Source organism: Rhinatrema bivittatum, chromosome 3, assembly GCF_901001135.1.
Source record: "Rhinatrema bivittatum chromosome 3, aRhiBiv1.1, whole genome shotgun sequence".
In the NCBI taxonomy this organism is placed as follows: domain Eukaryota; kingdom Metazoa; phylum Chordata; class Amphibia; order Gymnophiona; family Rhinatrematidae; genus Rhinatrema; species Rhinatrema bivittatum.
In genome coordinates this window covers 35,253,030-35,271,346 of record NC_042617.1, presented here as the reverse complement: position 1 = coordinate 35,271,346, position 18,317 = coordinate 35,253,030, and the positions used below count along the sequence as shown (strand labels likewise).

Below are 18,317 nucleotides of genomic sequence, written 5' to 3'. Positions count from 1 at the left end.
AATGCTTACAACTCGGCTTGGTCAAAACTCACGACTTCACAAAAAATCGCTGTGAACGATGCTTCCTCTTGCTTTACTTTTAAAGCGTGTTTCAAGTGGCCACCGCCCTACGGCGGTAAGCTGCGAGCATCGGCGCCCCCTACGTCAGACGCATTCACCATAACGTCATCACGCGCAACGTGAGCATCGCCAACATATCGAACAAGCTGAAAAATTAAGTAAAAAACCCACCCCCAATATAATACCCATTCAACCTCACTCTTCCCACCAACCTCACTCTTTCCACATCCAAACGCCACAACACTCAACTCCACCCAACGCATCCCTAAACTCTTAAAGAGCGACTATGACGGGACAAATGTACGCTCCCTACATTGGACGCGTCACCATAAAGTCATCACGTGCAAGCAAGCATCACCAACAACGTATCAAACAAACTAAAAATTAAATCAAAAACCCATCCACAATATAATACCCATTCAACCTCACTCTTCAAAAACACATTCCACCATCCAAACACACACAACACTCAACTCCATCCAACACACCCGAACTCTTGCAAGGGCAATTCCCCCAAATAACCACACATGCATTCACACCAAACCAATTTCCCCTTCTTTCCATCATCACCAATACTAACCTCCATATGCACATAATAACCACATACCACTCAATACTCACCCAAAACACAATCGCCTACAACACCATACCTAAAATGCCACCATGCCCATTCCATTACCAGACCAAACCAAAAAGAACTATAGACAATGCTTATCCTACCCTACTCACCCTGAAATAGATGCTTCACAAAAAAAGCTACCCACTCAATCGCAGCATTTAACCCATGAGGTATCAAGGTCTGCCATTCGAAAATACATTTCTGCTCCCACTGAGTAAGGAGACACTGTGTGTCCCCCTCCAGCGTTATAACACTGCTTGATGACAAAACATTTTATGTCATCTACACTATGTATTTTCTGTAACTAATGACCTACTAACGGAGCTGACTCTTTCTTAGTATGTACACAACTCTTGTGTTTCAACTATTCTTTGTCTTATAGTTCTGTTAGTATGACCAACATATACCAATGCAGAAGGACATATTATAGCAAAACAACCCTTTCAGATGAACAAAAAAATGTCAGGTAATATATCTGGACGAGCATTGGATTTAACCCGATATTGTTGAATCTGTAACACATTAGAACAAACAGAGCAATGACCACATTGATATTGGCCACAGGAGCGAGTATCTATCATTGGTGATAAACTACTTTTCAACCTATCCTTTAAATTTTTACCCTTTTTAGTAGCAAAAATAGGTCGATCAGTAAAACCTGACAGAGGTGATAACAAAGACCAATGTTTCATATACTTTGTTTTATAGCTGTGGTTTTGGATGAATAAGGACGTGTATAAACAATCCTAGAAATTTTCTCTCTATGCTGTACTTTCAACCAATTGTCACGATTCGCACAGAGGCCACGTTTAAAATGCTTTCTTAATGAGTCGTTTGGCTATAACCTCGTTCCAAAAATCTGTTGGTAAGCTCCTGTGCCTTAACCCTATATTCCTTCGTAGAGGAACACAGCCTCCTATATCTCAAAAAACTGCCCACACTGTATATTCTCCTTAAGCTTTCTTGGATGAAAACATGTAGCATGAAGCAGTGTGTTTCTATCTGTGGGCTTTCTAAACACAGTAGTTTCTATGCTGCTATCACCTTTAGTGACCAACATATCCAGAAAAGCAACCGAGATGGTATCCTTAACGAAAGTAACTGCAAATGAGTATCACTCTGATTCATATGCATTTGAAAACTCCACAACGATGCTTCATCTCCCTTCCACAAAAAAACAAGTCATCAATATATTGCTTCCAAACCGTATTCCCTTGTATTTAGTGTGGTGTTGTTAGAGTATGGAATGTGTGTGTGTGAGTGTATGTATTTTAGGACACATGTCCAAAACTGTTTAACAAAGCTGTGATAATAAATTGTGTACTTTTCTCTTACATATGTGTGATTTTAAATGGTCTCACCATTCTATAAAATACTGAGGAGTGAAAATCTCCAGGGACAGCCAGCAGATGGCGCAAGTGAATTCTCTCTTCTTTGGTGCAGACAGTTTCGTCAGATCTCTAGCAATGGAGGAACACACATTTTTTTTAATACTTTATATTTATAAAATTTTAACAAAATATTAACAATAGGTGATAATTGTTACAAAGATAAGCAAAATGCCCAAAAAGTCAACAAAACAAACAAAAAATGGAAAAATCTCATATAATCCTCTGTAGCCCACAATATGAAAAGGGAAATCAGCAAAACAAGGAAGCTGCATAATATGATGATGATAAAAGAAATAGAATAGAAAGAAAAGGCGAATCCAGGGATACTAACAAAATCCTAAATGGTAGCATTAGCAGAAAATGCAGCAATCTTTGCATCCAAAAAAGTTTTAAGTTGTATAGGGTCAAAATATGTAGCGAAGATTTTCAAATGTTACTAAGCATTTAGAAGGAAAACGAAGGAAAAAAAACACCAGCCAAGTTAAAGCAAGTCCTGCCTCATCGTTTGAATTATTTACATCTAGCCTGTGTTTCTAATGATACATCAGGAAAAAGAAACTTTTTTGGTCCACAAACAAAACATTCCTTATTCCTAAAAAAAAAAAAAAAAAAAGCCACATTACAGAATTATTATCTGATTTGAAGACAAAGGATACTAGCAGGGTGGCCTTAGAAGTCACTTTATCCTGTGAATTCTCTAGGAAGGCAGATAATTCCAAAGTGTATCTATTTAAGAAAAATCTAGTTAAAAGCGTATTCCATGGTACAAAACATAGAGCAGTATAACCGCTAAGTGACATCCTAACAATGCTGTAACAACAGATTATACATTCCAGCTTCGTCAGTATTGCAAAGTGTCTACATTTAAATGATCTTGTACACCATCTTGTGCTACAGTAGCTGAAACACAGTTTTTGGAAGGAAGGTAATAAATCCGGGTTAAGCTGGTAACACTTCTGGAGAGAGCTTCAAAATCTGGGCCTATACTGCTTGAACAACTCTCAGGCACCAATCAAAGAGGTCTCCGGAAAGTTCAGCACTCTGAGATTCAAGAACCTCATTTTGTTTGCCATAATCTCCAGCCTACCATGTAAAATAAGATTGCCCTTTTCTAAGGACCAAGGCTTAACTTTCCTTCACAATCATGAGTTTTCTCAGAAATGTTTAAGATTGCTGTACCCTGTCAATATGATCTTTATTGTCTCTCATAAAAGATTTCTTTTGGAAATAGAGAGATTCATGGCGCTAAGAAATTTTCACATGGATTCCAGTCAGATTTCGCCACTTGCTTGGTGGTGACACACCTTCAAATCAGGGTTTACAGGTGGAAAGTTGGCTAGTGACGCTCCCAAAGATGACCCAGCCTCAATCGAAGCACTCAGCACTGGCAGGACATCCAACGACATCCCTTGCAGTGCCTTCCTGTCATCCTTGGAGAGGAAAGCTGCCACCCTCTGCCTCTGAACACCTATTTGCTCAGCTGATACTTCTTCCACTAGCAGCTCAACTGCTTCCAGGTTAGCCGCACTGACGGGGAGTCCCGTTCCCGGGGAAGCAGACAGGGCAGGCCGCGGAGGAACAGACTGCTCATCTGGGCTGAGAAACCTCTGCTACAGACTGGGAAGAGGCTTCCTTCTCAACCCTGGCAACAAGACGTACTGGCTTGAGAGAAAATGCAGAAAGCTCAGAGGACACACATGGGAGAATAGACTATTGAATCAAGGAAGAGTTGCATACTTGAATTGGTGGGGTATGCACACCCACCTTTCCTCTTCTTCCACATAGCAAAATGGAAAAATGCTGGTAGGAGCTCAGAGAATCAGTGTCTTACCTCTAGGATGCCATCTTGAATCCCCAGGAACGTGAATATTTTGTGGCTGAGGAAAATAGCTGCCATTAAAATGAATGCTTTGCCTCACCTGTGCTATTTATGTCAAATGCTTCTGATAGCAATTCCCACTGTCGTTTTAAAAATTTCTTCTGAATCTTATTTGGAGATACAAACCTCCTAGGATTTCCAAAAACATTGTTCTTACCGAAAGAATGATTGGAGGGAGGAGGGGAGGGACTTGGGAGTCCCAGAAGTAGATATCTGTTATAAGGTGGTGTACCACGTAGGCCTTGGGCAGGAAAAAAAAAATGAAATCCGTGAAAAAATCCTCCACATCCATCCTCCGTCCGTCCATCTCCTTGGTCATCAACCCCTGCTTTTGTATCACTGGAGACAGCAGGGGAGGGGAATCCCTCGGCTCACGAAAAGCTGCCTGCTTCCTGCCACGTGTAGCAGTCCCACCTGCCGTGATAAAATCTCTCCCCGGAGCATCTCTGACAGGGGCCCTGGGATAGGGTAGCTCTCCTGCCAGCTGCCGCCCCCGAGGAGGGTCCCTCCCTTCCCGCAGCACATTCACTGCAAAGTTCGGCTGAGTTGAGCTGTGCGCGGCCGGTGTCACAGGCCCAACAGGATATGTTGCGCTCTGAAGATGGCGCCATTACCGAGCACACGTAGTGCGGTCTGCCTGCCTGCTGCGTCAAACTCTCCACGCCCACAGCGTACGTCACCTCAGAAAAAAAAAAGACTGCCCCGATCTCGCAGCAGGGACCGCTTGCGTTCTTTTCTACCCCCAACTACAGCAGCCTCAAATACCTTAGGCTGACGAGCCTTATACTGTGACTTTTTTTTTAAAGAAACAGCAACGCGCAAAACCAACAGAAGAAAAGATACACTTCCCTGCTGCTGGCTGAAGACCACAGGGGAAAGAGAGAACCAGGACCCCCTGTCTTTCCCACCCCTTGTGTAGTTGAAGGCACGGCTGAGAGTGAAACTGAGGGCTGAGAGTGAAAAAATGGGTTCAAATGGAGCAACACTATTTGGGGGAAAGTCCTATTCAGTTTTATTCTTTAATTTTTAAGGGGGATGCGCAACCCTAAAGTAATGTGCAATCCCTTCACAAGCTACACGATTGCAGTGTGGGAATCGACCACGGATAAGGTTTCTTCGTGGGGAAAGTACTCCCTAATGTGCCAGATTGGTATGATGAGGAATTTCCAGCAGGGAATGAAGGGATTTGCTTTAAGTGATGGGGAAACAGCTGGATTAACTCGTCTAGGCCAGTTTTTAAATTCTCAGGGCGTATTGAGCTTTGCTGCATTGAGGGAGAAATTGAATGTATTAAGGTTGACGACTGCATTTTTTTGCAGGTTCAACATTATATTAGATAGAGAGGGGTAAACAGGTTAATTTTTCTCTTTGAAAAATTCTGTAAAGAGGGTTTGGCCTTTAAAGGTTATCTCAGATATATAAGGTGATTAGGGGAGGGGTGGGTGGACTGGGAAAGGGAACCTATCTTACACGATTGAAGATATCTGGGAGGAGGTCAGATAGTGGATAGCTGAAACGTTGATAGCTGCACAATCAGCAGAAAATGTGTTTAAAGTCTACTTTCATTGGTTTTTACCCCCTCCCCCCAGACTGAAAGGGATTTACATTACCACATTAGATCAATGCTAGAGGGACTGTGGCACCTATCCAAAAATTATAAGGTATTGGGACATTACTAAATATCCAATGGACAGAGATCAGATGGTGATTTTGCTTCATGCTCTGGTGAAGGGGGTACTGTAATTTGCCAAATTAAGTCCATATATTTGAGATAGCACATTGACAAGAGGGTGAGTGGCATCTTATAGACTAATTTATTGAAGCATTAGATTTTGAAAACAAAGTCCACTTCATCAGATGCAGATTGAAAGCAGAATAATCCACCTCTGTAAAACCTTAAGATTTGCCATACTAGGTCAGACCAAAAGTCTTCAAGCCCAGTATTCTGTTTCTAACAGTGGCCAATCCAGATCATGAGTATCTGGCAGGATCCCAAAAGGTTGATAGATTCCATGCTGCTTACCCCAGGGATAAACAATGAATTTCCTCAACTCCACTTGAATGATTTATGGACTTTTCTTCCAAGAACTTTTCCAAACCTGTTTTTAAACCCAGCTACATTAACAGCTTTTACCATATCCTCTGGCAATGAATTCCAGAATATTTTCTCCTATTCTTAATTGGATTTCCTAGCAACTTTGTCGCATGTCCCCTAGTCTTTGTACATTTGAAAATAAATAAACAGGTTCATGTTTACTCATTCCACTTCACTTATTTATTTATTTAGCACTTTTATATACCGATTTTCCAGTAACAGAATACTAATCAAGTCGGTTTACATTCCAAACAATAACCCTGACAAGAGGATGTCTTACAATAAACAGGTAGAATGAACTTGGAAAAAAGTAACTGGGGTTAACAACATAAAGTAAGAGTTATGGGGCCTAATGTAGGCTGGAGATGAGAACGGGTGATGGGCATGAGGCTAGGTTTTAATATTTAATATTTTATAGATCTCTATCATATTTCCTCTGTCATCTCCTCTCCAAACTGAATATCCCTAACCTCTTTAGCCTTTCCTCATAAGAGAAATTTTGAGATGTGGCAACCAGAATTGTCCACAATACTCAGTGTGATCTCACCATGGCGCAATACAGAGGTATCTTGATATTCTCCATTCCTTTCCAAATAAATCCTAGCATTCTATTTGCCTTTTTTTTTTTTTTTTTTGTTGCCACTGCACACCGAGCAGAGGATTTCAACATATTCACAATGACGCCTAGGTCCTTTTCCTTGATGGTGACGTCTAATGTGGAACCTTGCATTGTGTAGCTATAATTTGGGTTGCTCTTCCCTATGTGCATCACTTTGCTCTTGTCCTCATTAAATGTCGTGCTATTTGGATACTCAGTCTCCCAGTCTTGCCAGGTTGTCTTGCAAATTCTCACAGTCTTCTTGTGCTTTAACACTTCAAATAATTTTGCATCCTCAGCAAATTTGATCACCTCACTCATTCCATCTCTAGGTCATCTATAAATATGTTAAAAAGCAGCGGTCCCAGTTCAGATCCTTGGGACACTGCCCTATTCACCTTTCACCATAACAGCTTTATATAAGAGACTTTGGGGAATATATCAGGTGGAACAGTTAACCACCTTGCTCAGGAAACATGTTTCTTCCTGTGTTAGTTTGTTTATAATTTCAAGCCTGGGCCAAAGATCACAGTGGAACTTGGATAGCTGAGAGAGAACTCTGGGAGGGTGAAGTGTAATTTTACCAAGTATGCAAGCTTAGATGGGATGTTGGTGTATGTTTGAAAAACTTTAATTAAAAAAAAAAAATTACTGGCAAGAACAAATATGGGGGTGTTGGGATCTCAATTTCCAAGGATCTGAATGCAGATGTTGGAGAAGTGAAAAAAGATGTTGTATGTGTATATAATATAGAATTATAATAAAAGTAAACACTGAGATACCCACGATTGCAAATATTGATGCTCCAAATTGTAAATGGGGTATCTTATGATGCATGTGTATGTGTGAAGTTTTGAAGGTCATGTGGTTTGGGGTGGTGATTTTAACTTTACCATTTCTCTCCCCCTCTTGATAATTCTGCAGGTGTTAGTCTGTCAATGCAGGGTGATCGGGGGTATCTAAAAATGTCTGGTAGATATTTAGCAGATGTTAAATTCAATTAGTGATTAAGTGTGTGTTGTTTTTTTCTTTCTAAACCTCATAATACTTATTCCAGGATCGATATTTTTTCCCCCTCCCCCTCTTTGGTGGACAAAATTTGTCTCAAAGGCGATGTGTATTGAAATTCTAATATCACTCGGTCTGACCAGATTTCTAGTTGAATTGACTCTTAACCATATACAAAACAATAGAGGGAGCTGTTTCTGGAGAATAAATGACTATTGAATAATGAGATTTATCAGAGTTTGGAGATTGGCATTCAGGACTATCTTAAGTTTAAAGAAGATGGAGACAAAGGGAAGTTGATTGGTCTGTAAAAAGAGCAAACTTGTATTAATTTTCAAAAGTCTACTCAATCAATAGAAGACTTAAAAAAAAATCTGATCCAAGTATTCTAAGAAAGTTAGAAGTGGATAGGAGTAAACTGTACTTTTTTTTTATATACGGATATTAATCATTAGCTAAACCTGACCTGTCGGTCACTTTGAACATGGTAATAAGGCAAATAAAATCCTGGGTCTGAAGTTGAGCTAAGCAGTCTCAGAATCATATCCTTTGAAGTAGAGAGGCTAGGGGAACACTTTTTGACAATACCAAAATCCGAGAGGTTTTATCAGGATCTGTATAGGAAAGATACCTTTTTCGATGAACATATTTATGCCTATTTAGAGGGGATATATTTACCAGTTATTCCTCAGGAATCACAGTTTAGGTTGAAAAAGGAAATTACAGTGTTTGAAGTTTCACAGGCAACTGATAATTTGAAGTTGAATAAGTCTGATTTAGATGGATTCTCTTCTAAACGTTAAAAGCAATTTGGAGAGATGCTTGTGGGACATCTTGTTAACATGTTAATGCATTGCTGGAAGGTGTTAGTCTTTCTCCTATGAATGTAGCTCACTGTTTTCCAACCCTCGCTTGGAGGCACACCTATTCAGTCAGGTTTTCAGGATTGCCACAGTGAAAATGCATGATACAGATTTGCATGCATTGGAGACCCAATATATGCAAATTTCTCGTAGGCATATTCATTACAGATATTCTGAAAATCTGACTGGTGTGCCTCCAGGAGAGGGTTGGGAAACCCTGATGTAGCCAGTTTTACAGTTATCCCCGAGATGGGTAAGGCTAGTAGCTTATGCAGATCCTGTTACCAGGTTTGTGAAGGGGCTTTAGCTCTAAAGATAGTAATAATAGCAGTATATGCAATTGGACTTGCAAATGAAACCAAATAATTCTTAGAGACCAGAAAACCACATACGAGGACTACAAATTACAGCACTAAAATTATAGCATATGATTGTACAGACATATAGATATTTTGTTATTCACTTGGGATCTTTAGAGAGAGGATAGGTAAACAGCAAAGTTATCCTGTTTAGTATTCTTGCAAGCAATACATTAGGACATACTGGCAGTTGGCCAGACTTCTTGTAGCTGAGATGGGCAGGGAGGGTAAGGTGATCAATACCCATGCTTGCTTCAGGATGGTAATGATGGCTTTGAAGTTTCATGATCTGGGATCATATTAGCTGACAGTCATAGGTTACATATAGATGAGGGTCATATGCTGTCCTTTTCTGAAATTTCTCCCTGGTTATATAGGTGATGTATAGCTGTGTAGGAGGGGACGTACACTGGGCTACTTCTCAGAAACTCATCCACTTGGGCCTTGCGGGTTGGATATGCTATGCCATCATCTTTAGCAATTGTCTGTCTCCAGTTGTTGGTGGTAGTGAAATCATACCAAATCATATAAAATAAAATCCCGAACCAACAAATATGGAAGCTGGAAAAGCTACTGAATTTGCTGACAGCAGTAAACCATGTCTGAATTGCAGACTGTACAGGCCTCCAAGACTTGGAAAAAAACTTTGATCGTTACTCGGTGATTGAGAATGTCATACACCTTAGACACAAGACTTTTTATCTCTTCTACTTGCTCACAGTAATTTTCAAAGAGGGATTTACCCTGTCTTATAGCCAGAGCTTTCTGTTGTACAAGTAGAAAATGTTTTACTTGGGCATATTCCAGAAAGTTCAAGGTTATCATATGATAATGGTTAACAATATCATTTGATTTCATAACCTCACTATGTTGCAATAAATTATCAACTCTTATTATTCCATGTACCTTCTCTTAAATCAAGTGATTTAAGAGACTTTTAAATGGGAAAAGCCATATTATGGAAAAGATGTGAGAAATAAAAATGTTACCCACAACCCCGTGCTTCCACTGTGACCAAACTCGCAGCATTGATTTCAAGGTTATGGACAAACCATGTAGAGAACACCAGCTGGAACAAGGTTGCCATGGGAGTGTCGACAGAGGCATAGGACCCTACCATACTCTGTTCCAGTATGGTCCATTGTTTTACCTCTGTGGACCTCTGCAAGTCAAGAGGTGCCTTTAATTGTGATGCTGCAAAGTACCATAAAAAAAATGTGGTATTCCTAATCCACCTCTTTTTTTGGGTTGATATAAAATTGCCTGAACTACCCGATATGGTCGTCTTTTCCAAATAAAATTGAAAATTTTATTTTTCCATGAGCGCCCCCCCCCCCCACCCCACCCCACCCCGATCATACAGGCATAATATTGTGCAAGAAACAACAAGCACTGTGTTCCACCTTAAGGACTATAAAAATATAGAAAGAACTTAGCAGCCTAATCACTGCACATTAAACTGTATGTGAAAAGAAAGAGTCCAAGGTAGTAACAATTAGACTCAAAGGTAGTCCAAATAAACTGCAAAAAAAGAGAAATTCGCAATATTGATCACCCCTGATCAGACATAGCTGAGCAGGAGTTCTCAGGACTGCCTGCGGAGTTTCCTGCTTCCTTTTCCAACACACTGCCATTTGGGAAAGATATCCACCTTTGTCGCTTCGGCCACCATCTTGGGGGCAGAAAAATTGAAGGAGATATTTAGCTTGCTTGAAATCATCTACTGCTTCCATCATGGTTTTCACACGAAATGTCATGCCTTTAACCACAAAGAGCAATCCAAAGAGGAAAGGCCACCTATATCGAAGGTGTGCATCTCGTAGCGCTCATGTAATTTCACGTAGTTCATAGTGCTTGCGAAGAGTGGAGGGTGCTAGGTCCTGACGGATGGAGTGGACTATCCCAAGATAGTTCCATCTGCTTCCATGCCAGCTCAAAAATAAGGGAGGAAAACTGTGTAGGCACAGCACTATATCTCTGAGCCAGTTGTCAGTTTTAGAGCCAAGCTCTCTATGGGCTCTTTCAATCTTTACTTGAGAAGACTGGCTGTCATTAGACATGGCTGTGTCTCCTTGTAAAGAAAGTATGTAGGTGCATATGTTTTTTCACCACTGGAGCGCACTGTTAACCCGCAATTGGACGTGCGTTTTCGACATGCTAGCTTTACCCCTTATCAGTAAGGGGTAATAGCGCGTCGAAAACGCGTCCAACCCCCCGAACCTAATAGCGCCCGCAACATGCAAATGCATGTTGATGGTCCTATTAGGTATTCCCGCGCGATTCAGAAAGCAAAATATGCAGCCAAGCCGCACATTTTACTTTCAGAAATTAACGCCTACCCAAAGGTAGGCGTTAATTTCTCCGGGCACCAGGAAAATGCACAGAAAAGCAGTAAAAACTGCTTTTCTGTGCACCCTCTGACTTAATATCATGGCGATATTAAGTCGGAGGTCCCAAAAGTTAAAAAAAAGTTTTGTTTTTTTTTTAAATCGGCTCGCGGGTTGAAAACCGGATGCTCAATTTTGCCGGCGTCCGGTTTCCGAACCCGTGGCTGTCAGCAGGTTAGAGAACAGCCACCGGCAAAATTGAGTGTTGGCTGTCAAACCCGCTGACAGCCGCCGCTCCTGTCCAGAAAGAGGTGCTAGGGACGCGCGCTAGTGTCCCCTAAAGCCTCTTTTTGCTGTGAGCCCTCATTTGAATATAGAATTGCGCGCACAGGAGAGCAGGCATTTGCCCGCTCTCCTGCAACTTATACTGTATCAGCCCGATACTAATTAAGACAGAAAAGGACCAAATGCTCCATCCTGTCTGCCCAGCAAGCTGCACTGTGCAGGTTTCTCCCATGTTTCTCTTAAGGGTAGCAACTGACATTCCGTGCAGTTATTCCCAAGCCTTATGATAACCCATTAAAAAATATTTACTGCTAGCAACATTTTTAGTGGGTGATGAGCCTTGAAAATTGACAGTGCTGAATTTTCAAGAGGTCACTGGAGGCCTCTGCTGGTGGGGAGTTGTCATAGCAGACTGGATCAGGGCATGGTGAGGCTGCATGGTAGGCGAAACCCTGATGGGTAGTCACTGCTTTCCATCATATTGTCTACCACCTTTCCTAAGCCCCATGTGCGGGAAGGCGAAAAAGCCCTAGGTACTTTGGCCTGCAAAAGGGCCTTAGCGCATTACAAGGAACGAATTCAGGCCACATCATAAAACCTCTCAACTGGGTCTAGGAGTAGCAAACACCAAACATACCTTATGTAACAGGCATTCATCCCTGCTACACCTTAGCAGGACTGCAAATAGCACTCTGGGAAGGCTCATCAGGTGAGAGGCATGGCTGCTTCCATTGCACACCTCCGAGAAGTACCTTTTGAAGATATCTGCAAAGCCGCAACTTGGTCTTCTATTCATACTTTTTGCTGTTTTAATAAACTCTCAAAGGCTGACAGTAAATTTGGATAAGCAGTTTTGCAAAATCTGATCTCTCCGTAGTAAACACTCTGTTGCAGCCATCGGTTTTAGAGTAAGAAGGCTGAATTAGCCATTACATGTGGGGATTTCCCATGCTGCTTTCTGTAGAAAGGATGAATTAGCCATGGAATACCCACCCTCCTCCCTGGAGAGTCCAACTACATAGCTAGATCAGCTGTGATATAGACTGAGGGGACTCATGAGGTAACGCCCACACGGGCACTCCTGCACATGCCTAGTAGAGCTCAAAGCTCTACTTACTTGGAGAGACGTGTCCATTCAGTGCCGCTGGATGACACATAATGGCTAATTCATCCTGCTATCTACAGAAAACAGTGACGGTAAGCAAACTTGCTTTAAATTGCTAGAATTCATTGAAGATGTATTTCTGTAGGCTCAGGATTGGGAAGTCCCTTTGAATGAATAAGGCCCAAAGCTTGGTTTGTAAAATGGGAGAAATTCAAATGGAGATGAGTGCTATGACTGTACATTTACTGTACAATAAATGGATGAGTAATGTAGTAAATCTTTCTTATTTGTATTCATTTTCTCAGATTTAATCCTAATTTTAGCTCATTTTAAATGCTCCTTCTGAGAGAGTTTTTGGTGACTTTTTTTTTTTTTTCTTTCTGTAAGGTTTGAACCCTAAAAATCTATTACCTTTCTTCATATACTACATTGGAAAAGCTGTTGGATTTGTGCACTAGAAGAGGGAGCTAATATAGTTCCTACTTGTGGTTTGGTCTTGTGTAACAGAGTCTGAGTCCTTATCAGAGACGTAGCGAGGGTCTCTGGTACCCTGGCAGGTCCGTACCCCCCCCCCCCCTTTCCAATCCACCTTGTAGAAATATTTAAGGGCAAGAAAGTTACACTAATAGAAACCCCAGAAAAGAAATGAATGTAGGATCATATTGCTGTGCTGGGTCAGGTTGAGGGTCTTTCAGGCCCAGCAACCTGTTTCCAACAGTGACCAATCCAGGATACAAACGCCTGGCAAGTACCCAAACATTAAGAGATCCATATTCAAAAGGATTTAGCCTGGTAACTCAGACATTAGGCAGGTAAATGAATATTTGGACACATCTTTTAAGTTAGGAGGCTAGAATTTAGCCAGATAAGTTAGGAATGTTCCGGGGACGTAACTGGGAGGGATTGAATTAGCCAGCTAAGTTAACCAGCTAACTCCAATATGCAGTTAACCAGATGACTTATCTGGTTAAATCTTGACTGGTCAAATTGCTGTCCTAAAGCTAGCAGGCTAACCAATTAAGAAAGCCGGCTATATTCAGTAGTGTGGCTACATTATTGAATATGCTTCCAAAGTTAGATGGATAAGTTCTATCCGTCTAATTTTGCTATCCAGACTGTGTCTGAATATGGATCTCTAACTAGATCCCATGCTAGTAAGCAGTGGCTATTTTCTAAGTCAAACTATCTAATAGTTTATAAACTTCTCCTCCAGGAACTTGTCCAAACCTTTTTTAAACCCAGATAAGCTAACTGCCTTAACCATATCCTCTGCCAATGAATTCCAGAGCTTAATTGTGTGCATTGAGTGGAAAATAATATTCTTTGATTTGTTTTAAATGTGCTACTTGCTAACGTCATAGGGTACCTCTAGTCCTTATATTGTCTGAAAGAGTAAACAACTGATTTACATTAATCCCTTCTAGTCCTCTCATGATTTTATAGACCTCTATCATATCTCCCTATCCCCCCCCCCCCCATCCCATCCCCCCCCCAGTTGTGTCTTCTCCAAGCCTTTCCTCGTTCCATCCCCTTTACCATTTTGGTCGCATTTCTCTGTATCTTTTTTTTAGATGCAGCAACCAGATTTGAACACACTAGTCATTGTCTGGACTCACTATGGAGTGACACACAGGCATTATGATATTATCCATTTTATTCATTACTCCCTTCTTAAGTATTCTTAACATTGTTTGTTTGACTGCTGCAGCACACTGAGCTGACTATTTTACTGTATTGTTCACTATGATGCCCAGATCTTTTTCCCTTGGTGGTAATTTCTATCATGAAACCTAACATTGTATAACTACTGCATGGGGTTTTTATTTTTCCCTTTATGCATCTCCTTGCACTGGTCCACATTAAATTTCATCTGCCATTTGGATGCTAATCTTCCAGTTTCACAAGGCCCTCCTGCAATTTATCTCCATCTGTCAGTGATTTAACTACTCTGAATAATTTTGTATCATCTGCAAATTTGATCCCCTCACTTGTCATTCCCCTTTCCAGATCATTTATAAATACATTAAAAAGCACTGGTCTAAGTACAGATCCCTGTTTACCTCTCTTCACTGAGAAAACTGACCATTTAATCCTACTCTATTTCCTATCTTTAAACCAGTTTGCAATCCACAAAAGTACGTTGCCTCCTCTCCCATGCCGTTTACATTTTTTTTTTTTTTAGAAGTCTCTCAGGGGGTGCTTGTCAAACTGACAGACTGTTGTGAACAAGCTATTGGGGCAAAAGCGTCCTTCGCTGCGGACAGGCCGCCAACATTGTCCCTTCCCTCCGTGGTACTGCAAGCAAACAACATTTTCTGATAAAGAATAAGACCGAGTCAAGGACTGCGATGTTAAATTTATAAAGTCTTCCAAAATTTCCCGATTTTTCCACTTCTGACCATTAGGAGGAAAAAAAGAAGGAAAACCATTTCCAAGATGTCCTGCCCTTGTCATGACTGCAGCCTCATGACAGCAGACAGCCTGCCCCCTGACCAAATGCAGAATAAGTGGCCACAAATTAGAAAGAGAAACATGGAGACAAAAGCTCAACTGGAAACCCCCAAAAGCCACACTCTGTCTGCAGTACAACACCAGAGAAATAATATAGACTTATATTCAGATGTACATTTCCCAAAAATGACCCAGAGAAAATAAAATTCTCCCACTTCCCATCTCAGAGAACTAGAAGCAATAGCAGTCTCAGTCTCCTACCCTCCCAGACCCCAGCAGTCGTGCTCCCTCTCCCCTCCCAGCCCCCGGCACTCTTGCCCCCCCCCCCCCAGCCACTCCCAGGCCCCAGCAGACGTGCTTCCCCCCCCCCCCCCAGCCACTCCCAGACCTCAGCAGTCCTGCTCCCCCCCAGCCACTCCCAGACCTCCCAATCAGGCTCCCCAGCCTCTCTCCTCTCCCAGATCTCCCAATCAGACGCACATGCAATACAATAATGTAAGAAACAAACATCACCATTCATCATATAACAGAATCAAGAAATATAAATCCATCATAACAGAAACCATACTAATAAAATAATCTTTCAAAAACAAATGACGAATAGAGCATCTAATAAATAAGGATAAAAACAACTTTAAACATTTCCTAAAATCAATTAATATTCAAAACAGCAGACACATCAAATAACACCCAATAATTAAATCTAATAAGGATAAAACATGTTTCCCTCACCATACCTGGGAACTCTTGATTTCCAGTCACCCTGAGATTGTCCTGGATTAGTGGCGGGGAGGTTGGGGATGCAGGAACAAAAAGTTTCTCTCTCTCTCTCTCTCTCCTATACACACGTTCATTCACACACATGCACTCTTCTATCCTCAGACCCTCTTCCACTTCCTCGCTCTCTCTTCTCCCCCTTTCCTTCCCTTTCACTCACTTCAGTCACTCAACCCCTTTTTCCTCACTCTCACCTTGCTTCTCTTCCAGTCACTCACCCCCTCCCTCCCCTCCTCTCTGTCACTCAACACCCTCCTTCCGCTCTCACTAACCACTTTCACCCCTTCTCTCTCAATCACAACCTACCATATGACTCTCCTGTCTCACAGTAGTCCTAGTCTTTTTCCAGTTGGCCAGGTGCAGGAAGCCGGCCAGGTCATCATTTGGGCCACGGCAAGGCATATAGTGCCTAGCTCCCTCTCTCTCTCTTATAAACATGTTCTCAAACACACAAACTCCTTCTCATATGCACATGCACATGCTCCCTGTCTCTCATATGCATGTTCTCACATGCAAACTCCCTCTCTCTTATGTACACATGCTCACACAAATGCCCCCTCCCTCATAAGCAGACTCTTATACATATGCAAGCTCCCTCTCCCTCATATACACATGTTCTCATACATACAGGTAAGTCCCTTTTTCTCACACACAGGCTCTCACATAAACATTCCCTCTCATACGCATAGACTGTCTCTCACACCACCCATCGAGCTCCCATTTTCACACACACACCACCCGTCGGGCTCCCATTTTCACACACACACACACACACACCACCCGTCGGGCTCCCATTTTCACACACACACACACACACACCACCCGTCGGGCTCCCTCTTCTTTCTTCCTCTGCTGGTGGGATAGGCTCCACAGGTCCCCTCTTCTTTTCGCAGGACCTCCTTTTCCTTGTGGCCACTGGTGGGATGGGATCCACTGCCGGCTTTGTGGGCCTCCTCGTCTTTGGGTGCTGCCCTTTGCAGTTGCACAACAGGAACATCTGGTAGTGCTGGGCCTGCCAGCCTGCAATTCTATCTGGGTGGGCCTGCTTTTGCAGCAGGGCCTGGAGTTTTCAGAAGGTCCCGGTGCTGAAAAATAAGTTTTGAAAAAAGGCTCCTGGGGCCCCCCCACACTGGTGGTCCTTATGTTTAAGGAACATGAAGTCAGACTATGGAATTACTAGGTGGCTTGAGAAGTTGAGACTCTTTAGTTGGCAGGTGCATTTTAGGACTAATTATCACAGGTCACTACTACTTACCCCTTTCACCTTGTAGCGGGAGACTTGAATTAATCCATCCCTAGGAGAACAGCCTGGCATATCATCTACCTTCATGACCTCTTGTTAAGTAAAATTATATAACTTTTTTTTTTTCTCTCTCTCTTCTCAGTCCCAGGCCCGTCTGCAGCTCTCACAACGATGCAGCTCTTCTCCAAGCAAGGCCCTCCAGGCAGGAGGTCACTAACACTCCAGCAGCAAGTGAAAGCGAACGGCGCGGGGCCTGACTAGTACTGCGGCGTGAAGTTTCCGAGTTCCGCACCAAGGTGCAGGAGCAGCAGGAAGCAGCTTCAAGACCAAGATCAGAAACTGCTGGAACAGACCCAGATCATAGGGAGAACAGAACGCACGCCTGGCCGAACTGGAGCGTAAGCTGCGCGAGGTCATGGAGAGCGCGGTGGAAAATCCCTCGGGCTCAGGCCAGGCGGAGGAGTCTCCCCGCAAACGGAAGAAGGCCATCAACAGCCCGGACTCTCTAGGGAAATCTAAGCGCCTTCGAAATAAAAAGTAGCCCCTTCAGGATGGGTTTATGTTACCGGAAGAGCCCACCGCTCCCTATCCCGAGCAGTTTCGCGCGGCCGGGATACTGTGGTTAGGAGCATGGGGTCCTGTTGGCTGCCAAGCTTTTTAAACACCACTGAGATTCCCCCCCCACCCTACCCCCCCCTTACCCTTCCACTTTTGAGATAAAATTTATTTTACCCCCCTGTTCTGTAAGGTGGGCCTCATGCATAAACTGTATACGTTGCAATTGATTTTTACTAACCGTTCTGCTCTTATCATGGTTTTGAGGAAGGTTTTGTTTTTTTTGTTTGTTTGTTTTTTTCCCCCCCCCTGTGCTGGTGGCATATATGTTTATAAGTTTAAAGAAAAGTGTTTATGCAGATATGCACATTTAAAATAAGGAAGGTAAATAAAATTCAGTTATGACTGACTAGAAGTGAAAACTCTAAACAGAAGATATCCTGTTCACTTGAAAGACAAAGGATCCACCACTTCAATATTCACGATCTTGTTTTAAACAAAGTTGACCTTTTTGTTACAAGTGACCTTGTCTGAAATGTCTTAAACGTAGTTGCAACTTTTTTTTTTTTTTTTTTTGTATCCATGTAATGATTGATTAATGGGGAAATAACTTCTGCTCTACAGTGTTAGCTCTCTATTTTTATAGACTATGGGCCAGGAATGCCGTACCCAGTCGCAACACTCCTGTTCCAGCTCCTGATG

General features: G+C 42.2%; 1 protein-coding gene across 1 annotated transcript in view; it reads left to right on the top strand.

Annotated features, from left to right (window-relative positions):
* The window catches only part of LOC115088505 (F-box only protein 28-like), a 32,504-nt gene extending 14,555 nt beyond the window's left edge, over positions 1 to 17,949 (top strand). Inside the window, 4 exon segments of the mRNA XM_029596766.1 lie at positions 17,203 to 17,315; positions 17,318 to 17,371; positions 17,373 to 17,423; positions 17,425 to 17,949. Of these exon segments, the coding sequence (XP_029452626.1) occupies positions 17,203 to 17,315; positions 17,318 to 17,371; positions 17,373 to 17,423; positions 17,425 to 17,601 (395 nt within the window). The 3' untranslated portion in view covers positions 17,602 to 17,949.
* Positions 17,950 to 18,317: the final 368 nt, after the last annotated feature.